The 26,675-nt window shown below is 48.7% G+C and overlaps 1 protein-coding gene across 2 annotated transcripts in view; it reads left to right on the top strand.

Moving 5' to 3' along the window:
* NRBP1 (nuclear receptor binding protein 1) overlaps window positions 1-26,640 on the top strand; it is a 34,027-nt gene extending 7,387 nt beyond the window's left edge. The window contains exons 3-19 of one of the 2 annotated variants that reach the window (XM_048297971.1): window positions 5,185-5,307; window positions 5,699-5,800; window positions 5,890-5,979; window positions 6,450-6,490; window positions 7,546-7,640; window positions 11,422-11,445; window positions 20,457-20,540; window positions 20,797-20,855; window positions 21,963-22,061; window positions 22,135-22,267; window positions 22,567-22,669; window positions 24,633-24,683; window positions 24,778-24,913; window positions 25,000-25,053; window positions 25,399-25,462; window positions 25,549-25,604; window positions 25,796-26,640. In XM_048297971.1, coding sequence (XP_048153928.1) covers window positions 5,185-5,307; window positions 5,699-5,800; window positions 5,890-5,979; window positions 6,450-6,490; window positions 7,546-7,640; window positions 11,422-11,445; window positions 20,457-20,540; window positions 20,797-20,855; window positions 21,963-22,061; window positions 22,135-22,267; window positions 22,567-22,669; window positions 24,633-24,683; window positions 24,778-24,913; window positions 25,000-25,053; window positions 25,399-25,462; window positions 25,549-25,604; window positions 25,796-25,894 — 1,413 coding nt within the window. In that variant the 3' untranslated portion in view covers window positions 25,895-26,640. The remainder of the gene's footprint in view (window positions 1-5,184; window positions 5,308-5,698; window positions 5,801-5,889; window positions 5,980-6,449; window positions 6,491-7,545; window positions 7,641-11,421; window positions 11,446-20,456; window positions 20,541-20,796; window positions 20,856-21,962; window positions 22,062-22,134; window positions 22,268-22,566; window positions 22,670-24,632; window positions 24,684-24,777; window positions 24,914-24,999; window positions 25,054-25,398; window positions 25,463-25,548; window positions 25,605-25,795) is intronic. The other variant, XM_048297972.1, reaches the window with a different exon arrangement.
* The last annotated feature ends 35 nt before the right edge of the window (window positions 26,641-26,675 follow it).

Genomic DNA, 26,675 nt, shown 5'->3' with positions numbered 1-26,675 from the left:
TTGATCATTCTTTTTCCACACTTTCGGAACTTCCCTCAAACATCCCATGAATAGTGTACCCAAATATTCTTATTCCATCTCAAAATTACCCATAATCTCACCTTGAAGCCATTTTTACTTCTGACATCTTAAGGCAGTCAACTTTGCAATTTATATATGTGTCAAGATCAGGTATTCATAGTCCTCTTTAAAATACGATGTTTGCTCACTTCATTGCCTGCTTTCCCCAGTATTACCAGAAAACATTAAATAATCACTTTTCATTAGTGTTTCATGTGGCTTCAGGGATTGTTTCCAAGACCGGTACTTCCACAGTATACCAATTTTTATGGCATTTTCTGTTCAGTGTACTGATCTTTCAACCCCTCCTGTGTGATTGATGTTATTCAGAGTTGCCTGCAGTGATTTGAAGATCTCTCTGCCAAGTGAAAGTACCACTGAAGAACAGGATGGGCTATAGCAGACTGGGAGTAGCTTCCATGGAGTTTATCCTGTCTGGTTTTCCCTCTCTCCTTGGAGTTTTCACACTGCTGGCACTCATCTGAACTTACTGCCCCAGTGCAGTTACCAGAACTTTCCTGATGAACTTCTGTCTGAATGGGCTTATTTACAGATATTGGGTTTTCTTCCACACTTGCTTATTTATTTTGCTGTGCTGTTTCTGTTTCCCTTTGGGAGTTAGGGGTGAAGAATCATTGCCTCTTCCTCCTTCTATAGACCAGTTCGGTATGACTGAGCTCTGAGACTCCACTGGATTGCTTGTTTGTTTTGAAGCACCAAGTGAGACTGAGTGCTTGTCCCTTTGGTCTTGCATTAGGCAATTTGTATGCATTTCTGGTATCCATTAAATAGGGGGAATGTTGCCTGTCTCCCTGTGGCATACTCGGCACTGGTGGGGCTGCACCTCAAGTCCTGGGGTCAGTTCTGGGCCCCTCCCAACAAGAGAGACATTGAGGGACCGGAGCATGTCCAGGGAAGAGAACAGAGCCGGGGAAGAGGCTGGAGCCCCAGGAGCAGCTGAGAGAGCTGGGGGTGGTTTCAGCCTGGAGAAAAGAGGGCTCAGGGGAATCTTATCACTCTCTACAACTCCCCAACAGGAGGCTGCAGCCAGGTGAGGGTTGGACTCTGCTTCCAGGAAACAAGGGACAGGACAAGTAGAAATGGCCTCAAGATGGGCCAGGGGAGGTTCAGGTTGGGTATTAGGGAAAATTCCTTCCCTGAAAGATTTGTCCAGCCTTCAAACAGGCTGGCCAGGGCAGGGGTGGAGTCCCCATCCCTGGAGGTATTTAAAAGCTGTATGGATGTGGCACTTTGCGACATGGGTTAGTGGTGGCCTTGGTAGTGCTGGGGGAATGGCTGGACTCGATCTGAGAGCGCTTTTCCAATCTCAGTGACTGTATCCTGAGAAGTGCTGCTTCTGTTCAAAGGACTTTAACTCCTGTCATACTTCTGTGTTTTTGTAAACTGCTGATATACTGCCTGGGGAGTTACCTGGCGGGAATTTGTACTTAGGTCTGTCCTGCAGTGTGTTGTTTAGCCAGAACTGTCAGAGTGCTTTTGGAGAGGCTGGATAGCCACTGGGTGACAGCCTGTAGAATGGTGGTGTGACACCATGCAGTGGTTCAAAACTTGCCCCTTTTCCTGCAGAGCAGATGCAGGAGGGGCCTGGGCTCCGTGCAGGGTGTCCTGGCTCCCAGCGGGGCTCAGCTGTGCGGGTCAGCACAGAGCAGGACCCACGGGAAGTGACAGAGACACGTCCTGTCAGTGCCTAAAGGATGTGTCAGCTTTTGGCTTGGGTCTCAGCACAGCATCTCCTGAACAGGTGCAGTGAAGTTACGAGCGAGGGAGAGCTTCAACACATGGAGGACTTTTAACCCTGTCTTTAAATGGTCCAGACGTGTCCATTGGGTTAACAACTAACTTCTTGCTGATGTGTTTGATCTTGTTACTTGTTGCAGCGTGTCTGGAAAAACCAATTATTGTATTGCTGATGGTCAGATTGTCTTTTCCTTACAGTTAAGTTGCTGCATGAGGTGGTCTGTACAGCCATGGTAATAATCAATACCTTCCTTTCCTTGCCACTGTTAAATTACGCTGGCTGTTTTAATTTTCTTGTTGAATTAAAGCCTTTCAAGCATTTTACTACCATGACTACAATTGTCAAGGCCAATGTGCCAGTTTAATTAAAACATGAAGTAGGATTGTTTCTTTCTTTGTTGGATTTCTTTTCCCTTTGCCTGCAGTGGACCTGGCATTCCTTATTGTGTTACATTCCGGATTAGCCTCAGATCCCAGAGAGCCCTTTTTGTTCAGTTTCTGTTGGTAAATTTGCTGCTTTTTGTTTCCCCACAGCTCAAGGAGAAGCTGAGCTCCTCATGGCCCAGCTGCTGGCTCTGGTGGTCTCTTATCTCTAGTCCCAGCTGTTTGCCAGGTGATTGGGCAGAGCTTTCACATTTCTCTGGCCTAAACAAGTGGTCAGGGAAACTGGTTAATGTATTCATGCTACTCTGAACCAGACCTGGGGCTTCTTGTGAGGGTCTGGCCTGGTGTGCTGCCACTCCTCAGCTCTTTTTCAATGTGCAGGTCTATTCTGTGCTGATATCCTAGTTATTGTGGACTTTTTCCCAGTTTTTATACCCTTATTTTCTACACTTTAAATCATTGCTGTCACTTGTGATTCAGGCTGTATTTATTTTTTGTTTAATTGACAGATCATGTGAGCTACGGAATGTCTCTCCAAAAGTCTGTGTTCTTTCAGCAACAGATACACAGATGTTTGAGAGCTATAGAAAAAATACGTGTTGGACAATGGAATAACCGTCCAGAGGGAAATTTAACTTCCAAACTGTTTTTCCCTTAGAGCTGTTGTACCAGTCCACCCATACTCCTTTAAGTAATTCACTTGAAATTCTTCTTGAGTTTCCTTGCCTCCTGTTTACATGGACTCAGAGCTGTGTTGGTACTTTTGTAGTCTGGAACTGCTTCCTCTGCTGTGCTGCAGAAATTCAGGCTAAGCTGGGCTCACGTCACTTCCTCCCTCAGAGTGTAAAAGCTGCCTAGTCTGGGGCTGTCTGGGACAAACACCAGAGTAATACATTATCTCAATGCTTTCATGAGGGTTTAGGATTCTGCTTTGCCGAGCATGGAGAGGGATGTGGGATAGGGATTTGGCAAGCAGGAGGAATCTGCTGTTGCCTTTCAGTTGTCTGTCTGCATTTTTCCCCTTTTATTCTTCTCCCCAAGTGTAGAATCTCCTGAGAAACAGAATTGCCATCGGTGATGTCAGCTGGGTTTTGTGTCTTGAGTCATATCTGGTGCTCTGGAATATTGCCTATGAGTCATGGAAATCATTTACGCTTGAGGAGCTTGGCCAGGACTGGGAGATGTGACAAGTCCACAGCCCCAGCTGCATTATTGGGGCAGATTTTGAGTAGTTGCTAGTACTTGAGGACTTACTCAATCCAGTAAAGCTGGAGGCCTTTCAAGAGAGGGCCTTTAACTGTTGGACTCCGTGATTTAGATGTCTTTTCCAACCTTGATGTTTCTGTGTACAGGCAGCAAGTGGGACAGAGGAAGAGAATCCAAAGGGATGAAGGGATGCAAGGGCACTGAGTGTCGGTGTGGTGGCTGTTATCTTGTCCTTGCACTGCTTACACACACCTGCCTTTCTGCTGCCTCGGGCTTCTTCAAACTTCCCTGAAGTTAAAGCCTTTTGCCATTCAGCTTTAGTAATTGTACTGGGCAATTTTATGCTGCTGTCATCCCTAAGATATTGCTTATTCTCAAATTTGAAGGAATAAATGTTCTATCCTTAATTATTTTTATTCCTTCAGCTTCCTTTAATGATGAAACATAACGGCCCTGGCCTGTTGGTATCAGTATGTGTGTATATACATATATATATATATATACACATATATATATAATATCAAGTTTTTAAGATGAATGTGAACATCTTCCTAAACCAAATCTCAGTCCTTTCACCCCTCAGTTATGTAGGCGGCTCAAGTAGAAGGAAGTGGGGTGGTTCATACTCAGCTGTCACCTCCTGTGATGGTTTTCCATAGGTAACCTCTGTAGCTCAGGCTCTCCTTATGTAATTATGGCCTGTATCCCTTATTCCTGCCTGTGCCACACCTTGCAGTTGCTTGTGTCATACTCATTTACTGCTCAGTTGCCAGAGAAGTCTGTATCATTATGGTTTTGCTGTGCTTGGCGTCATTTGTCACTGCAGTGTGTCGCCTGCAGTGTCAGGGTATTGAATGTCATCGGGCCTGTTCAGATTCCCTTGGGAGATCATAAAGAGTCCCACCTGTACTGGTGGCCTGTCACTCTGTATTGTCAGGCTGCTGAAGGAGTAGAATGGGATAGAGTTGTTCGGCTGGAATGATGAAATTGGGTAAATTTGATCATGTGAATGCTGCAAATACATCTTTGAATGCTGCTACATATCTGAAGAAAAACAGTGTTATGGAAAACTTTGCTGCTGGGAGCAGGGTTCACCTCTGATCTCTGCAGGTCTTTCAGCCTTATGTCCTCCCACAGCCCTTGCCATTCTCGTGCCAGGCTCTAAACTCTCAATTCCCTCCCCTTACCTTGCTGCTTTCTAAGTGTTCATCTGTGTCTTTAATATTTGGTGTGGATGTACTTGTGCTGGGTCAATGTTTACAATTATTAACTAAAGAAATTACTGTAGTGATTTCTCTTGTGTTGGTTCCCACCTCTGAACCTGCAGCTTTCCCGTTATTCCTGTCTGCTTTGATTGAGTTTCAGGTATCATCACCTTTCAGAGGATTCCTCCACAAAGTTGGATCTGAGTTCTTGAGACATTTCTCTATCCCTTTTGTATGGTTGGAGTGGGTTTTTTGTGTTGGAATGAACTACAGGTATCCTAAACCATGAAAATCTAATATATTGTTGGCAGAAGGCGGCTTTGCTAAAACACAGTGTTTGTGCACAAGAGGTTTTCCCACTGGTATGCTCAGGACTTGCTGCTCACATGGCCTACAGTGACTCATGTTTTGGGTATGCCCTGCTCCAAGATACATGTGCAAATCCTGTCCTGGAATTCTCATTTAATTAAAAGCTAATGAGCAGAGTTCATAATTCTCCTATGAGTGCTGCGTGGCAATGATCTGGTCTTGCTGGCTTAGAGCTCACAGGTCTCTCCACCCTTCCCTCCAGGTGAACCAGCGCAATGTCCCGGGGATTGACAGTGCCTACCTGGCCATGGATACGGAGGAAGGTGTGGAAGTTGTTTGGAATGAAGTTCAGTTTTCTGAGCGGAAGAACTTTAAGCTTCAAGAAGTAAGTTGATGTATTTCCCATCAGGATGTGAGAAACATACCTTGCCCTAGGGTGGGATTATGGATACTGGGGATTTTTTGTTTGGACTATTGGCTGGGTTTGGAGTGCTGTGATGTCCAAATGTAGCAAATTTGGCTTAAGCCTGGCCTGTACAGGAAATGTACTGGAAAGCTGTTGTGCTATTTCCATGAGCTCTTGTATTCATTTAGACGTGGTAATCAAACCTCACTCCGCTGAGATGCGGTGCAGAAGGAAATGGGATGCTGCCTGTTCTTAGCATAGGGGCTTGACATACATGTTGGTGTTTGAGGGGACCAAGACCCAAGAAGAAAGAAGGATATAGGTTGGTGTGGTCTCTGATGTGACGTGTCTTTGTCTTTCTGATGTTAAGGAAAAAGTTAAAGCAGTGTTTGACAACTTAATTCAGCTGGATCATCTCAACATTGTGAAGTTCCACAAATACTGGGCTGATGTGAAAGAGAACAAGGCCAGGGTAAGTGCAGCCATCAGGCTGTTGGGTTCTCATTTTGTGTTGTTAGGTAATTGGCAAGGTGGAGGGTAATGTGTCCTACTGCCCCGCAGGTGATCTTCATCACTGAGTACATGTCTTCAGGGAGCTTGAAACAGTTCTTGAAGAAGACAAAGAAAAACCACAAAACTATGAATGAAAAGGTAACTCTTTTTTCCTGTATGACCATATTCCTTTAGAGCCATCAGCCCCTGGAAAGCCCTTTCAGCAGAGGATCCCAGTGAGAACTGGTGATAACACATTGCTGCAGTTCCCCCGTGTCCCTGTAACCTAGTTCAGCTGCAGGTTCTCTGGGACAGCAGTTCTGTGCTGGTTGCTTTACTGCCAGTAGCTCTGCAGCTTCTAAGGTGTGGTGTGACAAGCATGTCCCTTTCCAGGGGCCCTCACAGTAAAGGAGGAAGGTGCCTGTGCATGGGAGACTCTGAAGGACAGGTGTTTTTCTGCACCCATGGGAATATGTAGAAACAAGCTGACCATAAGAGTACTGATTCTTTACACCTGCACTGAGTAAAAGCTGGAGTGTGTATTTCTTCCTACGAGTGGGTTGTGAATCACAGAACTACAGATTAGCTCCTTGTGCATGATTTTTATCCTTTTCCTCTTGTGTCTGCAGGCTTGGAAGCGATGGTGTACCCAGATCCTCTCTGCTCTCAGGTATGTGGGGTACTGACCTTGAGATCCCAGCAATCGGGACTGATGTGCCAGTGAGTGTGGCAGTTAAGTATTAGGGAGCTCTCCAGAGTATCCAGCTTTATAACCCAGGTTTCACCATGGTCAGGAGCATCTTGCAAAGATGACTGGGAAATCAAGTTCCATGTGAGAGGACTGAGAAAAACTTCTGTAGTGTTGGCAGGCTGCAGCCCTTTTGCAGGCAGTGGATTCATGGATATTGAGGCATGGTGTTGTTAGATGTGTGTGTACATTTCTTGATGATGCAGATCTTCTGCAGCCATCTTAGCTCAATACAGCTTAGTAGAATGTGTTTTGGGTTTTAAAAACTCTGTTCCACCTGAGCTAGAGTTGATGAGTAGCTAATTAGAACCTTAGAAAAACAATAGCCTGGGTGACAGAGCATGGCTTTCACTCCATAGAGAAAACTGGTGTCATTTGGCCAAATTACAGCTGTTGGTGAATAGCTGGGGTTCTAATAAGCTTCTGGGAGCTGACTGTCCTCATTTGTGCTAGCTGCTAACATAAACCTAAGGCAGAGTGAGATGCAAAAACAGAGTGTACCTGGGACCCAGCACTGAAAAGCTGTATTTGTTTCTGCTGGCAAACGTGCCCAGTTGTGTGTTTATAGCACTAAGTGCCTCTTTGGTCCCCTCTGTGTAGGGACAGAGTAAGGCTCTGATATTTTTGGTATGAAGTTGTAACCCTTTTAGAATCCATTCAGCAGTACTGGCTTGGATGAAATTGTGTCTTTACCTGTGGTACCCTGAGTTTCTTGGGAACTGATCAGAGAAAGCTTTCTGTTCCGCCCCCCCCCCCCCCCCCGTTCTGGAGATTGATCATTGGAGACAATTCCTATTTATTCCTGGTTCTCACCTAGCTAGAGGCTGATGTACAGTCATGGAATTGTACCTCCCGGCTACTGTAAATCCCTGGCATGTGCCCTTTGCTCTCCTGTTCTCTTCTGATGTTTCTTGAGATGGGAAGGGGTGAAGGGAGGGATTCAAGGCCTTGACTAGTGCTTTGTTCTGCATCTCCAGCTACCTCCACTCCTGTGATCCCCCCATCATTCACGGCAACCTGACCTGTGACACCATCTTCATCCAGCACAACGGACTGATCAAAATTGGGTCAGGTAATGCTTGCTGGGGGTTCCCCTGCCTGTCAGACAGACTGCCCAAACAGAAAAAGGCATCTACTCCTTTCCAGGTTCCCTTGCATGATAGGCATGTGTGTACATGTGCTTGTCCACATCAGATGTGCCAGAGACTGGGAGCAGAATTCACTGGTGATTGGAGCCTTGTCAGGTGCAGGAAAGACTGATACTGGGATACTGTTTGCCTTTTAGCCTCTTCTTTAATGTTGTGTCTCAAGGGGCTGACCCAGGAAATGATGCTGAAACTGTGAAGTTTTGTAGGCACATCATCTGTGGGTTTTTATGTTAATACACACGGAGTTCTCCTCCCAGCACTGTGGAGCTTTGGGAGCTGCCTGGGGAGCTGTGTCCATGAGGGCCACGAGAGTGCTGCTTGTAGCAACCCGCGTTTATAATAAAGTGGACAGGCTGTGACTGCAGCGAGCAGTTTGTCCTGACATCCTTACCCAGTATCCCTCCCGTGGGCCTGCCTTCAGGCTGCTGAGCTGCCCTGCACCTGACTGGCACAGACATGCCCTGCTTGGGCAGCCACCCTGTGTGGAAATGGTTTATTTCATAAGTAAGCAGTGATGTTCCTGGCAGTGCAATGCATCCTTGCATGCTCTGTTTTTTCCTGCTATTCCCATGTCTCTAAAAATCTGTCTGCAGTCAGGATGCATTACGTCACACCTTGACATGACCTTTCAAGGGACAGCTTTGCTACCTGTTGTTCAACTTCTGCAAGTATTCTCGATCTGAGGAGCAGGTCTTTGTTTTCCTGGAGTTGTTGTCTGTGTGAGTTCTGCTTTGATGTGGCAATGTACAGGGAAAGAGGCTCTGCATCACCTGTCATCCAGAAATAGCCTCTCCATCAGCTGCAGACCTGTGGCTTTTCTTCCCATCAAAGAACTCCTACATTGTTGCTTTGTTCCAGAATTGGGGTAGCAGATTTGTGCATGTACCAGGGAGACAGGGTCATGGCAGGAGGAGCACTCTGCCCCCGACCTGCCTGTAAACTTGGGGACTTGCTCTTCACACAGACTGATGTCATCGTGTCATCACACAGACTTTAGACTTTGTCCCAAGTGGGAGAAATTTCCAGGAGTGTGTACATCTAGTACCCGTATGCTGGCAAACTCCCTGGCATTCAGTTCAGACTGATGGGAAGACTTGAGTACTCAAGAAATCATCTTTTTTAGTGTACTTTCAAAGTATCATGCAGCTGCCATCTTTCTGCAGGGCAGCCAGTGCTGTCTGTAAAACCAAACTCATGGAGCTTGCATTGGAGCCATGGCTTTCACCAGAGGGAGATCCTGCAGGTCATTAGACCTGCTGTGCCCAGAGCATGCAACTCCAGTGGTGCATTCAGAGGCTGTGTAGAAGGAAGATGGCTCTTCAGGTGTGGGGTACAAATGGTGGCCTCAGCACAGTTACACCTTTGCTTCCTACAGTTTTATAGAGCTTTGCTTCTGTCAGGTGCAGCAGGAGGGACATGGCGGTCACACGCGTGTGCTCATGCCAGGAGTAGTGGGTGTCTGTGCTGTTACAGCTGCAGGATGTGCTGGAGTGTGTGCAGCTGCAGCGCTCAAATGCAGCTGTTCCTGAGCAGACCTCTCTGTTCCATAGCTGTGGGCTGCCTGGCCCACCTCATGTTCAGAAGTGAAGTGATTTATCTGGAAGATTCTGGTCCTTTCCTAAATTAAAAAAGGAGGTGAGTGCAAGTAGACTTGTGGTCAGAAGAGGAATTCTCCAGATGGGAAAGCTGTGGCTCCAGTGCAGGCTGGAATTAGAGTTGGCAGTGTTGCAGGATGTATCCTGTTCCTGCAGTGCCCACCCAACCAGAAGAGGCAAAGCTACATCGCCAGGACTGCTGGTTGTGTTGGAGCTTGGGCCTTTCTCCCTGGCACTGCTGCCTTCACAGTGCCAGATGGGCTGGGTTTGAGTTTGGGCCCTGGAATGACAGTTGCTCCAGGGTCACTGACAATGCCAGACATAAGTTTGCTGCTTCCTGTCCTTATTCGGTACAGCTGGCTGGTATCTGAGCATTTCCCTGTGTTTACTTAAAAGCAGCAGGGCAGTAGTTTCTATGGATTTATGGGGAACAAGGATTCAGTGCACGATGTTCTGTGCTTTGGTGCTGTCTCTGTCCCCAGTACTGTGCTGGGTGCTGCTCCCAGAGTTCCTCTCCCTGTGGCTTTGGCAAAGAGAATACTTGCTGAATGTGGGGCAAAAACCTGGCTAAGGCAGCTGCTGGTGTGCACTGCAGGACATCCTGCTGTCTGCCCGGGGAGGATGTGCCAGGAGAGCAGTGTCACACTGGAAATGTCTGGTAGTGGTTCCTGTGACACATGTTCAGGTGTGGGAACAGCCTTTTTGCTCCAAGCTGCTTCCTCAGATGCAGGAGCATGTGCACTGGCTGGACTGATCACTGTTTCTCTGTTCAGTATGTAAATCTGTGTGCTGGAGGTCAGCTGTGGAAGAAAAAGGGAGTGGGAAGGAGGAAAGATATTGCATACTGCTTAAATGCAAAAGCTATCCATAATCCATTCATTTGCTAACCTTTTTTTTTTTAGTGCCATAAAGTGCAGTTAATAGATTTAAGGAGAATAAGTTTCAAATGAGTGGGGAGCTTTGGAGAACTTGTCACGAGGATAGGAAAGACATTTACAGCTCTTAAACTTGCCACTGGTGTTCCCAGAGACTGGAATGTTCCACCTGCTTTGTGGAGCTGTGGTCAGATGAAAGCATTCCTTGTGATAAGTCCAAGTTGTGCCCTGTGTACTCTTCACAGAACCCATGTGCCACACAATTGTGCCTCCATGGGTGTCTGTGCTGTTTAACAAGGGGATATGCTGCCAGGTGTGTTCTTGGGACAGGCTACAGATGCTCTGAGTGTGGGGAGAACAGCGTGTACAGACAGGGTGCCTGGTGCTGCTGCCTGCTTGTGTTGGCATTGTTGGGAGCTGTTCGTGGAATTCTCACTGGCAGTATAAGAGCCGTTCATGGGTGGAAAGAAGTGATGTGTTTGAACTAAAAGTCCTTTTGGGCAGCTCTTGGAGTGCCTCGGCAGAAGGGAGGCCTCAAGCTGGAGAGTCTCAGTGTCCTCTGGTACCCCTGAGACACAGCGAAGTATCAGCATGTGCTGAGTGAGACCTTGATTGGAGCACAGAGGAAGCTCCGTGGAGCGCAGTGCAGATTTCCCACTTGTGCCTCCAAGTATTGCTGCTTGTGCATTTCTCCTGTCTGCACTACACCTGACCTTGGACTCAGTCTGTATTTAGTTGTGTCTGCTCAGAGTCTGCCCTCAATTCCAGGCCATGGAGCCAGGACTCTTATGGGTGTTAGCTCTGCTGTGGCATCATGGGGCCAGGTGTGTAAGTGTGGGTTCTTCTGTTGAGATCTGTGGCCAGAAGCTGCTGGGATATAGAGAAAGGGAATTTTCTGATGAGGGGGTGGGGCGGGTGGGGCTAAGGGACTGTAGGACACTCACAGAAGAACAGAATTTCCAGCTTCTTGGTCTCAGAGTCAGCCATAATCTTCTGCTTGGTCAGAGATGCCTTGTCTCCCCTGCCCAGTCTGGTTCTCAGGTAGAAACTCTGACGTTCCTTAGGTAAATTTCTTTTGAAGAGGTGGCTGGAGGCAGGGCCTGGTGCTCAGTCCTGTCCCTGTGTGCCCTGACTCTGACCCAGCTGTCTCTATGGATGTAAGTGCTTTGCTGTTCACCAACTCATTGACTTTATCTCGTTTTACTTCCCGCTCACGGGCTGCTCTGTTACAACAGTCTTTCATAGGATATTTGCTAATGGTGAGCAAACTTCTCCGCTCCTGTGATGTGACTCCACTTATGTCATGTACATGATTTTATCTCTGTGTGTATCTGTATATATATATATATATTTATATATATATGTGTGTGTATATCTATATTTGTAACACACAAACATACACACTGATCTATTTACAGTGTTCCCTTGCTATAAGGCTGTGTGTAAAACTGTTTGGCTTAGGTGCATCCTGCTTGGAGAGCTTGTGTTCTGTGCTGGGATGCAAACTGTTCTTTGTGCTCTTGGCCAGAGCCTTACAGAGAGGGAGCACTGCCCTTTGTGAAGTCTCCTGGTTGTTAGTTTTCTCCCTCTCCATGTTCTTAGCGTGTGCTAGTCCACGGGCCCTGTGCATGCTGGCTCCTGCATGTCAACAAGCCATGCCTTGTTCTGAGCTCTTCCCAGCTGAACTTCCCACGTCCATTAGGCTCTTCCCTGCTGCTGCTCTGCTGCCCTTGGCTGGGACCCAGCCCTGGACTAGCCCCCACTGTGTGCTTGGCTATCCAATTGCTTGCTTGTAATTTGAACTCCTTAGATGTGTTGGTTTTAAGATGAATGTTTCAGTGAATGTGTCTGGCTCCTGATGGCCAGAGCCGTCCTGCCCCAAATGAGTCCCTGGGTTGAAGTAAGCTTGGCTATTGATGCTTCCCCAGACAAATCTCTGGTTTTGGGGAGATCTGTGCATATGAGGAGGGAGTTGGGCTGGTGGGAGCCAGAGAAGGATTTGAGTGCTGCAATTTGTAACTCTATTGCATAGAACACCATGTTATATTTAAAATAATTATTTATTTTATTTTTTGCCATCAGGGTTATTCTCGATGGTTAGAGTTTGTTTCTACTGAGTTGGGAACCTACCAACCGTCAGCTGGAAGTGGTGGAAAGGGGAAGGGCCTGACCAGATGGGCTCTGTGCCTTCCAGGTGTTGGCGGGAGGACCCGCTGTGCCACTCTGCATCCCCAGCTGATCAGAGGCTCCCACAAAGCTGAATCTGAGATCTGGTGTAGCTGAGGGGGATGGTGACGTAGTTAGGGCTTGCATCCTGAGGAGGGCAGGTGTCCCTGGGGATGGCTGCAGGCTGGGCAGGATGGCAGAGCAGCAGCAAGCAGACTGGTCCAGGAAAAAGCCCACAAAATGGGAGCCTGACTGAGCCTGGGCTCAGCCACACTGAGGGCAGCAAGGCTGAGGGCTGGCCAGCCATTTCTCCAGAATGAAGTCACCCCTGTGAACAGAACCAAAGGCCTGTTCTAGAAGGGCAGGAAGTTCTAGAAGGGCAGGAGGGGCCTGAGCCAGCACTCGGCAGGCGTAAGGAGATGCTGTGGTACCTCATCTGCGTTGGAACAGCATCAGATGGCCTTGGAATACTGAGCTTTCCTGGATGGTTAGTTGTGAGCTTGTTCTAACAGTCTGTTGTACCAAGAGGTACTGTTGATACAAGAGCTGGGAATTGTTTAAGCCATAGATCTTGAACAGTGATTTGCATTTGAAAACACTAAATATAGGGTGTAAGGCTCCTGTTTTGCTTGAGCATTGAGCTAATGAGGCTGTGAGTGACATGCTTTCATAACTAATCTTACTTTAGTCATCACTTCACTCCCTTGGATTTTGTTGCCTGATTTTTGAATGTCATGCTGGTTTCCACATTCTTAACAGACACCTGAGGTGATGTAGAAATAAGAGGTTAGTAGGATATTTTGGATCTGGCTTTTTTATTTTTTCAACTATGGCAAGTGTGATTTTAAAGGAAAAACAGTGGATAATTGAAGTCATCAGGCAGAAAAATCTGCCATAAAAATGGCATGTTGGCATTGATTTAGGAAGATGTAACATGAATTGAAGTACTTTAGCTTTTCTAACTGTACGGTTTTATGTGTGAGTCAAGCACATTCTCTACCAAGCCAAACATTTTTGGTTCCTTAGAAACTTGGCAAAACTAAGGCAGATATTAGTAAGGTTTGTCTGTGACTACAGGTGCTGCTGGTAATGAGATTGGGCAAAGAAATAGTTTTGAGTGGAACTTTTTGTCTAGAAGGCTTCAGAAAGTCCAAGGTCAGATCCAGGCTACTTTTTGGGGGGGGGGGGGGGGGCTGGCTTTTTTTTTAAAAGCTTTGTCTGCCATGGGTCTGTGTTGTCTGTGAGGCTCTTGGTGTAAAAGTCTGTCTCCAAGTGAAGACGCTTCTCATTTGGGTTGTTCTTGAGAAACCGTTGAACAAACTGGGTTGAATAGCATGAGGTTGATTTTAATTGTAATGGTACAATGCTGTAGCTGCTGCTGTGATTACTAGAGTGGCAGAAACAGTTCCAGAGAGCTGCCCTGGGTTTTTCTGTAAGCACAGATCTCAAGGTAGGAGTAGCAGCCATGGGTGAGTGGCAGTCCATGGGTTCTGTCCGTGTTGGAAGTTCCAGGCGCCTCCTGCTGACCACATGTTCAGTGTGTGTGTCTGGGGGAGGGTGGTGGGATTTCAAGGTCCAATTTAGTGGTAAGAACTGGTGACCTTGGTGGCAAAGATGTTCCTTCTATGCTGTGATAGTAATAAACTAATTTTTATTTTGCAGAAGATTTAAAAGCTGGCTGCTGCTCCTAGTACTTACTTCCCTAGCTCAGTGTACCCTCTGTGTGGTTCACCTCATTCATGAAAACACCAGAAAACTATGATCATCTAGACTGGTTGTTGTTTTCAGTTAAATAGGATATTTTAAAAGGTTTAAATGTCTCGGTTCAGTGCTCCAGGTTATGAAATATCCATTTTCTGAGGTCATTGTTATTTCTGTGTTGCATCAAAGGCATTGCTGCTTCAGTTCTGTTTGGCTCTGTTTTTTCTCTGCTTTTATGTGACTTTCCCAATGGGTATGGGTATGTGGATTATAGTCATCCAGGTCTTCATTCACCCATTCTGATATTATCATTGCAGTTGCAGGTGTCTTCTCCTTTCAGGGCCCTTTGATTGAACGCTTCGGGAACCTCAGCAGTTTAGGAAGCTCCTTTGTGCCAGTTCTGGAAAGATCACTTAAACACAAACAAGCAAGGGCAGCCTGTGGTGGCTGGCTCTGCCTGAGCAGGGAGTGAGCTGTCTTCTCAAGAGGTCCCTCCCAACCTGGACAGGTTTCTGGTTTAGGTGTGGAACTGTGTGGGCCAAGCCGTGTTTGCACTCTGACACCTGCTTCCACGGGTGAACTTCGCTGTGGGTTAAATCTCCCAAGGTCCCTTTGGCATTTTGTGGAACAATGATAATCACAGATGTGGAGTTTGAAATTTGGGAAAGTTGTACTTGAAATTCTTGAACTTGTGGACCCTAATTGCATTTTAGAATGTGCATTTATATTGGTTCAATCCCTGTTTCTGCTAAGCAGAGCTGCTCACAACAGATCATTTTCACAGTCATGTTTCTGAGGACTTGTTTTCTAGTATATGTCTGTCTTCTGGGAGTAGATGATTCCTCCAGAGTAGCTCAGTCAGTAGCATTTCAGTGAATGTCTGTTCTTGTTTTTTCTGATTGCATGTAACTCTTGCAGTGTGATGTGAAGATGTATATCTTTTTCATATCAATATTGCATTGCAGTTAGATGGTGTAGCCCAAGCAGGGGATTGCACGGTCAGTGAGACCTTCATTCTTCTGGTCTAGAATGTGGAACTTGGTTTTGGGTGCAGATTTCAGATCTCTCAACACTTTGTTAGGGATGAAGTTGTTTGTATCATGAACTCTTCCAGATAAAGTGCCAATAAGCTCCTAAGTCCCTGCTTAAAAGCCTTCATGCAGCCAGGATTGACAGGTACTAATCTTACAGCTCTTCTTTATCTGTTCTTGTTTTTCCTGCTCTGCCTACTTCCACTTTCTGCTTCCATGTAATGGGTGTGGTCAAACACGTCAACTTAGAACCCGAAGTATTCTTTTAAATACAAAAATACCACCTGCTTGCTTCATGAGAAATGTGACACAGTGTGATCACGTCCCTCTGTGGCTCATTGACAGGAGTGTGTGCCCTTGTCCCAAAAGTAGCTGATGATGCCCTGGGCTGCATTAGGCAAAGCCTCGCCAGAGGAGGGAGGGCATGTTCCTGGCCCTCTGCTCAGCGCTCTGGACCCCGGGCATTCTCAGTGTGGTGGTGGCACAAGGACAGGCTGCCCAAGGCAGTGATGGAGTCTCCATCCTTGGAGTTACCCAAAAGCCACCTAGACATGGTCCTGGGCAGCCAGCTCTGGGTGTCCTTGCTGGAACAGGGGGGTTGGACAAGGTGACCTCCACAGGTCTCTTCCCACATCAACCATGCCATGATTTTGATTCTGCATTAGTTACTGTGGAGAGTAGCCTTCTCCAGTTTTTGTGTGACATTAACTCTCTGTTGCCAGTACCACTGATTCTGCTCCAGCAGTGTTTCCTCTGGAGTGAACCATGGGCAGTGTCTTAGAGGAGTTTGGTTTCCTGCTGGGAAGCAATGTCAGTAGATGTGGCAGGAGTGCATATGTGTGTAAGCAGATGGGGAGCTTTACCTGGCACTGGGAACAGTGTGTAGTGAACTTTTCATACACTGAACCTATTTGCCTCTTCAGTTAATGATACTCAACTGTTAAAAATAAAATCCTGTTGCTTCTAGTGACTCAGGGTTGCAGACATTTTGCAAATGCTGTTTGCAATCCCTGATAGAGATGTGAGGGCTGTAGGGAGCTTTTATGTGATCAGCATAAATCTGACACTTCTTCCTGTTTGACTCTTTGTTTAATGGCTGTATGCTTTTTGTGCCAAATAGCTTCCTAGTTCCTTATTTCCTAGGCCTTGCCCTCCCTAATAAAAAAGCTTTTGTTATCACTGTGTGCAGAGAAAGCAAACTGTGTAACGTCATGGGTTTGTGCAGTCTTGTCCCCTTTTGCAGGAATGAAAAGTGTCTGGGGCATATGAGTGCAGGGGATAATAATGTGGCCTCATGTCTCTCCTGGCCCTGTGGTCACCCCTTTATAGCTGCAGAGGTCATCTTGGGTTCAGTTGATAATTTCTGGGTCCCTGGTGGTACAGCAGTTAATTGTCCCATTGATGGCTTGCACAGCAAGCCTGGGACAATCTTACAGCTCAGTTGTTGATCCTTCTCACTGACACCTGGTTTCCCCCTGCTTTCTGTTGGACAGGGCACTGAGCCCTTTGCTGAGGAACGGAGTCATGTTCTGCTTTGCAGCATGCTGACATGCTTGCAAGAACCTGAGCAGCTCAGTGGCTGCTGCAGGAGGAGAGGCAGAGCCATGGGACAAGGCCATGGGGGGGCTGTGGGACAGGCTATCTTTCCTGCCTGCAAGGAGGAAGTTCTGAATGCAGAATAAAGGCAAGTGTGAGATGGACACTGCACAAGAGGGAAATGTCCTCTGCAGCATCGAGTGTTCCAGAGCAGGGGGCTGTAGGCCCAGGCACCTCTGCTAAACCTGCTGTGGGGACAGCTAGGAAGGAATGCCACCATTGCCCTTAGCTGGCACTGCTAACAACCAGTGGGTGCACAGGTTGTCCACTTATTCTGGCCAGCTCTTTGTATGTTTTTGAGGGTTTGGGAAGTCTGACCAGCTACAGCATGTTACTGTAGGAATGCTGATTATCTCTTTTTATGCTTTTATTGTCAGATTGAGTTCAGCTTGTCAATGACAGGTTGCTTGTCCTACCCTCTGCTGTGCTTCACATCTCTTCCTATGACCTGCCCTGCTCAGACACCGTATTTGGCTGAATCTTTTTCTAAAATTAATCTCTGCTAATTGCACACCAGATTTGTCAGTCCCATGGGGCTGTGTCTTGTAATCTGCCCCTTGTAGTCACCTTCTTGTGGCTGAGAAAGACACATCCATTATTGTTGGTGATCTGACTTTCCTTTGTGGTCTTCATCATTTGTCTCACTTAACATAACCATCCTCAGCCTTCATCCATCCAATGATGCACATCGTGGAGCCAGTTTGAGAATATAGGAATAGGTGGCACATAGCAGCTGTGTGTGAGTCGGGTAGGACAACATGTGTCAGAGTAACTTCTGGTGTGTGTTCTTACCTTGTACAATCAGGAGTTTGGTTTAAAATGTAGGCTCAGGTGAAGCTCTCAAGCCCATCAGTGCTAAGTGACCCATGCACCAAGATGACCTGCAATAGTGACCAGACCAAACCCAAAGTTTCTTGTCTTAGCATCTAAAATCCTGTTACAGTTGTAACAGCACTTCTGCCTGCTGTGTTGGGCACACCTGCAGGGAGTTTTTCAGAGCTGACCTCAGAAGCAGGTTGTGCTGTCAGTGATACATAGGGCAGAACTGTGTCTGGCAGGGCTGTCCCTGCTTAGCTCTGAGAAACATAGGAGATTCTGGGGGTCTGATATCATTGATCCTGTGCTGCCTCAGCTCTGCGATAACAGAGTGAGGTGACACCTGTCACTTCAGTCAAGCTGCACATGAGCTGGGATATAAATGGCTGGAACAGGCAGATTCCCTGCCAAGTGTGGCTGATCAAACCCAGCCACAGAGACAATCTCTGCAACAGTGATGGAAAAACACTCCAGTGGGACTCAGCAAGTTACGAAGCACAAGGACCAGAATACCAGAGGGGACAGGTCCCTGGCTGACCCACAGCAGCAAATTCAGAGCTGCCTGTATGTCAGTTCTCTGTATCTGAGTTGGAGGTTCCCACAGACAGGGCGAGCTTGGTTCTTTCCAGAAATGCTGGTGCTACTGCAGAAGGTCTGTAAGACCTGGATGCAGAGTAGCTCATTATCAAGGCTGGCTGGACCTCATTAAGGACACTGTAGATGGAGGCTGGGCTTCCACTCTACCTGCCTGTCTGGTATGGGAGTGTGTCAGCTGTCACCGCTGAGCTTTCTGTTGATAATCTGTTCTGTGATTGATTACTGCCTCAACCCTGTCCTTAAATGGGCTCAGGAGCCAAGAACAGAGTGCCTGGATAGTGGACTGGACCATCCAACATGTGGTATTAATAGGTTTTAAAGACACACTGGAAAATGAAGCTGATCACAACATTGTGTGGAGGGTGACTTTATCCTTGTCTGGTTCTGCTCCATATTTGGCAGAACCAGGTTGTTGAGTTTTTGGTTCCTGTTTCCTCTTGCAATGCGTTTTACTGATAAGAAAGGCAGAACGAATAGAAGAGTTAAAAAATAAGTTATTTTGTGTCTCCAGATTGTCTAGTTCACCACTGGGAATCCCTCTGACATGCCTGCAGTAGCTGCAGGTTTAACAGGTATCACAAACATCTGTATGATAGTTCCTGTACACTGCATTGGGCACAGAGACATCCAGGATCCCATAAACAACAATATAAATCTGATGTTAGAACAGAAGGGTTTCTGAGGCCTTAAATACTCTCTTTAGAAGGCCTGGTATGAGAACCCAGTGTGCTGGACAAGCCACAGGTGCTTTACTCTGTGTTCCAAGTCTGGCACTGGATGGATGTGTGGTGACAGGGTTGGGGCTAAGGGGTTGGCTCCAGCAGCACAGGAACACATCCTGTCCAGTCCATAGGACTGGACAAACTCCAGTTGTAACTGACTCAGGAATGCAAAATACAAAGGTGCATAAAAGTCCAGAGCTCATCATTTGGGTACTGACGAGGATCAGCCATTTGCTGGCTCCTCAAGGGAGGCTTTGAGCTTCTTGTCATGTGGGGGGGTGTTGAGATCCTTTGGGTCAGAGTCCCCAGTAGAGAGAACTGGTGTGATTGTGCATGGCCGTGGCTAGAACTTGTCCAAAGCAGTCAGTGTCACTGGGAAAACAGAACAGGTCCTAGGAGAAGGCAAAGAATGTAGCTTATGCTGTTTGGTGATGTGAAGGTGAGAGGATCTGGTGATGTCTGGGAACAGGTGAGCACTAGGAATGAAGTCATCTTGCTGGACTCTTAGGATCAGAGCTAACACAGGGAACAGGAAGCAGTTACTTGTGAATGGTTGGTTGGTAAAGAAGCCCCTAGCTATTGGAGCAAGCTCTGCTTCCAGTGCTCGGATCGGGTTATATGATTGGGTATGTGTGACACAGCAAGGCTGAGCTGAGTTACCAAGGGAGATCCTTCTTGTCTGACTAGAGCCCAAAGAACATCTTTCCTCTGAGACTGGTAACTAGTCACTCAGCTGGGAATCCTCTTGGGTGTGGAAAAATACAAGTGGTTTGGCACGTCCTGTGTCAGCCCACATTGTGCGAGCACAGACCAGGACTGATTTTGATTGTCCAGGAGGGTGACCAGGTGGGACATGGGCCTGAGACTCTGGGACTGGGCGCATTCCAGTGTGACAGTAGAACTTCAAATGGGTGGTGGCTCTGTGCCCCCTGCCCACCTCCGTGTCCCTCCCTGACAGAGACAGCTGCTTAGTTTTGGAGAGTTGTTTTCAGTCTCTGCAGAGGTGGCTGTCCCACAGGCTTATCTTTCACGGGCGTCCATATTTGTGCTCTGCTCACTGTTATTGTGGCTGCAAGTTATTTCCTCCCCATAGCTCCAAGTGGTTTGTGGAGGTGCTGGCTGCTGGGAGGTTCTGCTGTCTGGGTGGGCACCTCCCCTCCTTCAGCAGCTTGGCTTGATTCTTGTCTGGAGGTACTTTGGCACCAGGATCCTCCTGATACATGGAAGAGACGCCTCATAGGTCCAGCCTCCCAGAACCCCGAGGTGGTGACCAATTGCAGTGACCTTGGCATCTCTGGCTGTTCCTCAGGCTGCTGTTCTGAACGAGTTGCTTGTGACAAATGCTATAGATCTGATTGAATTTAGGCATTTCAACTGGGAGTTGTTCCCAGCTTGTCTTCCCAGTAGGCAGCAGCTGTGGTCTCCAGGTTTTCCCTTGGAGAGTGATGCTAAGCTGCCAAGGAAACAATGCAGGAATGTATTGGGGCAGGTGACAAGAGATGAGGACTTCGAAGAGTCACCTTAATGCCACCATTCTGCCCCTTTGGGCACCAAGGGCCTGGAGTTGCAGGTGTTCCCTGGGATTTCATCAGGAATGGGCTATGGTTTCCTGTATCCTAAGCATTCCTGGTTTTCTTCTAGTGGCACCAGACACAATTAACAACCATGTGAAGACCTGTCGTGAGGAGCAGAAGAACCTGCACTTCTTTGCCCCGGAATATGGAGGTATGGCGTGGCTGTGGCTGCAAGCCCAGGGTTTTTTTGGCCTTAATGATGCTTCCAAGCTGCTCTGCACCTTGCTCTCAGCTCCAGGCTCCTGACAGATGGCACCTTAACAGTTCTGAGCCATTTGCCTGCTGAAATGCTTCATCTCTGTTCTTTGGTAGCAGAGGAGGCAGAAGCTGCAGGACTGTCCCAGTCTGGTGCAGTGGTGCTGCTGAGTGCAGAGCTGACTGATAACAGTGCTATTTCTGTGTTACAGAAGTTGCCAATGTCACCACTGCTGTGGACATCTACTCCTTTGGGATGTGTGCACTGGAGGTAAGTGTTGAACATGGGCTGTGGGACAGAAATGATGAATCTCAGGAAAGAGATAGCTCTGGAAAGGCTGTGGCCATGGGTGGGTTTGCTCAGTGACAAGTGTGTTTTTTGCTCAGAGCCAAGTGCACTTTGCCTTGGAGGGATCCCTATGGAGGCTCCCCCAAGTGCCTCACTGAGAAGTAAATGGCTCAGTGATTTGCAGTGCTTCCCAAAATTCCTAACAGGTAATGAATTACTTAGCAGGTCTTAGCCAGTCCTGAAGTGGGACCCACTGGCTGGAAGGAATAGTCACTGCTGCAAGCTGTTATGTATGTGCTCAGTGCCTGGGGTGTCTGGAGCAGAGGACAGCTGCAGTCTGTCGCTTTTTCTGGGCTATCCTGTGCCCATCTGCTATAGATGTTGATTGCAGTCAATGTGTCTGACATACCTGGTCGTAGCAGCTTCGTGCTTCCTCTGTCCTTGCAGTCAGTAGGTCCAAGTCCAGGTAATGGGAGTTGTTGTTAGGTGTATTTTCTGAGAATTATCAGAAAGAGCCAACACAAGGAACCCTCAACCTGTGCTGCACGTTCCATAAGTGAACCAGGAAGAGAACTGTGGAAAGATGCAACTTTTAGGAAACAAAACTTAAGCTGAATGCAGAGATGTTCTCTGCAATATTTTCCAGCCTTTTCTAACTCGGAATCAATGTCTGTGTAGTTGGCTGGAGCCCATTCTTGATGAGTTGTGTGCTTGCTCTTGTTCTGTGATGCAGAGCTATTCACAGAACCTGAAGGGACACTGTCAGATCCTGGCAGTGATCCAGTCACCGCTTCATTATGGAATTACCAAACAGAATGACAGGCCAATGGATCATGAGGTTCAGAATGGAGACACTTACTGTCCAGGTTGTTGCTGGCAGAGCTCCCAGGGCTCCCGGGCAGTCTTTTGGGGTACTAGGTGCAAGCTGTTGTAATGAGACGCCATTCTCTCTGTCTCTCCAAATGTGACCTTAAGTACCCCCAAACAGCTTGGCTGTGGTGATCTCATGCTTGGCAGTGGTCTCCTTGAGCCTATCTTCCATGCAGTCTGCCATTCCCAGTGGAGTCTGATGCCCTACTCTGTTTGCAGATGGCAGTGCTGGAGATCCAGGGGAACGGGGAGTCGTCCTATGTGCCGCAGGAGGCCATCAACAGTGCCATCCAGCTGCTGGAGGATCCCCTGCAGCGGGTGAGCCAGGGGGTCAGCGCCCTGAATTGCTCTGGTGGCATTGCTTGTTGTCTCACGCAGGTTTTGTCTTTAGGAGTTCATTCAGAAGTGTCTAGAACAGGACCCTGGCAGGCGCCCCACGGCCCGGGAGCTCCTGTTCCACCAGGCGCTGTTTGAGGTGCCATCGCTGAAGCTGTTGGCTGCTCACTGCATCGTTGGGCACCAGCGTGAGTACAGAGCCCTGGGAGCCACGTCCCCACATCAGTCAGTGCTCTGCAGAGCCTTGCTGAGCTGTCAGTGCTCACCCCACTGAGCTGGCACCCTGGGAATGCCCCTCCCCACCCCCCTGCTTCTCTGCAGGTACCTGGCTGTCAGATGTGGTTGTGATTGCTGTGGGGCCAGGAGGGCCATGGTGCCTGACCTCCTCCGAGAGCATCGGAGAGCATAAGGCCTCTGCACTTTTCATTGCTTTTCTGAGGCTGGAGAGGAACTGCAATTGCTCTAACTTACTCCTTTTTTTTAATAGATATGATTCCTGAAAATGCTTTAGAAGAAATGACCAAAAACCTTGACATGAACGCAGTGTTGGCAGAGATCAATCATGAGGACAGGGAAGGAGTCAAGATGATGTGAGTCCCCGTGGTGTGCTCAGGGGGGCTGCCCAGGGAAGCAGTGCAGGGGCACTGGTGTGAGCACCACAGGCTCTGCCTGAGACTCTGCACATCAGCTTAGTGTTGGTGTTTCACCACTGACGGGGTGTTGCAGTGGGGTCTCCTGCAACATGCATTAGGCAGCGAGGCCCGTGGAAAGAAATAGGGACCCATTCTTGATAGAAGTTTCAGAGATCTTTATTCTCCAGCCACATGGCCGGGGTCCAGCCCAGGAACTCTTAATCATGGGAGCAGCAGGGTCCTCCCCAGGCAGGGGAACACAAAATAACCAGTGGTGAACAGGATTAGGGTACATGTGACCGGGGAGCAGGGAGACCCCGTGCCTGGGCCATGCCTCTACCCCAGGGTCCCCTCTCCCAGGACCCCATGGCAGGGGGGAGGAACCCCAACAACTGGGTGCCAATGGGAGCTGGTGGAGATGGAGGTGAAGGAGCAGTCACTGTCTGGGCACACACACTTCTGGGGAGGGTGATTCCTGGGTGGAAGGAGACCTTGCACCCATGTCCTGAGAGCAGATTATTTGCAGCTGAGATGAATTGTTCCCCAGATGGAGGGGTGAAATGAACACACTGTAGTTGGATCAGTCCCCAGCAAAACATGGCTGAACAGTTTGAGGAGGTGCTCTGACCAGTCACAGACTAGCCAGATGGTGTCCAGCACTTCAAAGAAAGGGCTTCCTCAGCATTTTCCTAATGGAGCTTCTTATTCCACACTATGCACTGGGAAGGGCAGTTGAGGCAGCTGTCAGAGACACACAGCACTACCTACACTGTAGGGGAGGCTCCCTGAGGGAGTGACTGTAGTACGTATGGAGCAAGCAGAGTGCCAAAAAGTGATGTACATTTTGGATAACAAAGCCTTGGCTAGTCGAGAGATTAGCTGAAGACTAAGATGTGAATACTGTATTCCCAGAGAAGCCTAGGGTGCTTCCAGGGGAGCCCAGAGTTCTGGGATGCTCAGGCTGCTGAACAAGAGTAACCAAGATGACAAGGAACAACACCTCCATCCATATAAGTAGCTCTCTGAGCCACAGAGACCCTTCAAAAACCCGAGGTTCCAGTTGTCACAGCGCTAGGAAACAGTAGTATGGAATTCCCTTTGGAATGTTCTTGATATAAGTTCAAAATGGAGGACAACAAGTGAACAGCCAAAGCTGTGCAAGAGAGATCCTTTACGTACATGGGACGTCAATCTCTGCGGGCTTGGCTATCTGTGGGTATCAGCCTGGAACTCTCTTTTTGGTAGTGCTGTACCTCAGAGGTGCTGGAAAAGAAAGCAGCAACGACTTGAAATGTCAGCATCATTTCTGGATGGTTCATCAGACTGCCATGCAAACCAAGCTGCCAGAAAAAAATTGTAAAATTTGTTGAAAACTACTGCTGTGTTAGAGTATGGGATGATCCCAGCTGCTGGGGGTGTGGGAGGGGCTGGAGAGTGGTGTGGGATCTGAGGCAGGTATGCAGCCCATACCAGACTTGTGGGGCCGCAAAGCACTTGTGGATATCCTGTCAGGCTTCCAGCAGCTTTGCAGTCCTTGCCTCATCTCTGCAATGCTTTAGAGCAGCCTTGAGACAGGGGTTTGGCTGTTCCAAGTGTTTGTTGCAACCAGGGACCTGGTACAGCAGGTGTTTGTGAAACACCTGGCCAGGAACGGTGTCATTGGGCCAAATAACTGTGTGTTGGACAGTTCTGAGGGATGTGACACTGGCTCTGCCATAACTGCTGCCTCATCCTTAGCTCCTATGGATAGTTGTGTCCTTAAGGGAAGATTAGAGCTTGTCACACCAATAGCTGCCTCTGTCCACACCCATCCTGCCCATGGACACAGCCCAGGACATGGGGATTTGAAACTGCACCCCAAGAGACCCAAGTGGATGGTACTGTGAGATGATTTCTCATCTCAGGACATTTTGTTTTACAGTTTCTCACAATCTCCAGCTCTGGAGCTGGACAAGTTCCTGGAGGATGTGAGGTAAGAGGGGCTTTTTAAAAGACACGTTTCATTGTGTGGGAGACTGGAAAAAATTTGGAGAGGTGTAACCTGAGATGCTGCTCCTTCCTTGTAGGAATGGAATCTATCCCCTCACAGCTTTTGGAATGCCACGACCCCAGCAGCCCCAGCAGGTCGTGGTGAAATCTCCCATTGCTCCCCCGTCAGTGAAAACCCCAACCCCAGAGCCCGCTGAGGTGGAGACCCGCAAGGTGAGCGCTGGGGGCTCTGTCTCCCACTCCCATCGCCAGGCAGGTGTGTGGGGCAGCTGCTTATGGGGTCTGTGCCTCTGTTCCAGGTGGTACTGATGCAGTGCAACATCGAGTCTGTGGAGGAGGGGGTGAAGCACCACGTATGTTTCTACGTCTGGCTGAGCTGGGGGAGGCTGGGGCAGCTGTGCAGGGCTCATGGCTCTGATGTGCTGCGGGTGCCTGGGGTAACCCTGCACTGCTGCAGCTGCCACTGTCAGGACCCAGAGCCTGAGCCAGGCCTGTGCCTGCTGCTGACCTGGCTTCCAGTGCAGGATGGTGCTGCCAGCTGCAGTTTAGGATGGAACTGGCAGTGGCTGTTCTTTTAGATCCCTGTGGGGCTCTGGAGGGGTGGTTCCCATCCCAGGGAGCATTTCTAGGGTTGCTTTGGGCTTGCCGTGGCAGCCTGCAGGACTGCAGTCCCTCATGAGAATTTCTTTGCCCTGCAGCTGACACTGCTGCTGAAACTGGAAGACAAGTTGAATCGACACTTGAGCTGTGACCTGCAGCCCAGTAAGTACCCTTCTGCCCCTGCCGAGGTTCACTGGGGCCAGCAGCACCCTTGGACCCAAGGACTGACACCTTTCCTTGTGTTGCAGATGACAACATCCAGGAGCTGGCAGCTGAACTGGTCCAGCTTGGATTCATCAGCGAGGTAAGCAGGGGCTCAGGTAGGACTATAGGCCTGTGTTCCTTTTTCAGAGTTCAATGGTTTATGCCACATCAGCCCTTTTTGGGGAGGGGGAGGCAGGAGAAATAAGCCATGTCCCTGTCCTGGGGGACTCCAGCCATGCTCTCAGCTTTGAGTGGATGGGGCTTACCCCTGACTATCTTTGTTCTCCCCAGGCTGACCAGAGCAGACTCACCTGTTTACTTGAAGAGGCATTTAGCAAGTTCTACTACACTCGGAATGGAGCCCTGACGGCAGTGACTGTGTCATCTTAACCCCATGGCTCCTGGGCAGCCAGCGTGGCCTCGCTGCCTGCGACCCATCTGTGTCTGCCCACCACTGTCGGGCATCCGCAAGACCCCAGCTGCAGTGCTTGGAAGCTCATCCTGCATGTGCCGTGGCTGGGCTCAGCGACAGTCCTCCCTGCCCGCCTCGTAAAGGGGACTTTGCGCATCAGTATTATTTCCAGCCCTGTTTTTGTTGGGATTTGCCAGGTTGTGCTGCGGAGTTGAGGCCTGGCTTGGGGTGTTCTGCAGCCCCATTCATGTGCATGGAGTTTGTTCTGTTTGAATTGTACAAAGTGTCTTTTGCACAGCACAGAAATGGGTTTTTTCTTTTTTTTCTTTTTTTCTTTTTTTTTTTTTTTTTTTTTTTTTCTTTTTTTTTTTTATTTAAAGGTAAGCAGGGGTGAGCCCCTAAGCCCTGCACCCCCCGTCACTCCCCCCCATTCCCGCGCCTTGGGCCTAGGGGTGGCCGGGCTCGTCCCCCAGTCCCCGCCCGGCGCTTCGCTCCCGCCCCCGGCTGCACTTTGTTTACTGGTTCGCACCCGCCTGGGGCCGCGGCGTGTGCTGGCCCCGGGCTGCGGCCCCGCGGCCCCTGCAGCCCCCCCGCCCTTCCGCGAACTCCCGGGTCTGCAGCGGCCCCGGGGCCCAGGCTCGTCCCAGCGCGCAGCGGGGCTGAGCCGCGGCTCCTGCATCTCATTTCTATCATTTCCTATTTTTAATAAACTGTTTTGTAAATACGCGAGTGCCGCCTCTTTCCGGGCGGGGCGGGGGG

This window comes from Corvus hawaiiensis, chromosome 3 (assembly GCF_020740725.1).
Source record: "Corvus hawaiiensis isolate bCorHaw1 chromosome 3, bCorHaw1.pri.cur, whole genome shotgun sequence".
Taxonomy (NCBI): domain Eukaryota; kingdom Metazoa; phylum Chordata; class Aves; order Passeriformes; family Corvidae; genus Corvus; species Corvus hawaiiensis.
Note: the sequence above shows the minus strand (reverse complement) of the source record. Positions and strands in the feature narration are given on the sequence as shown.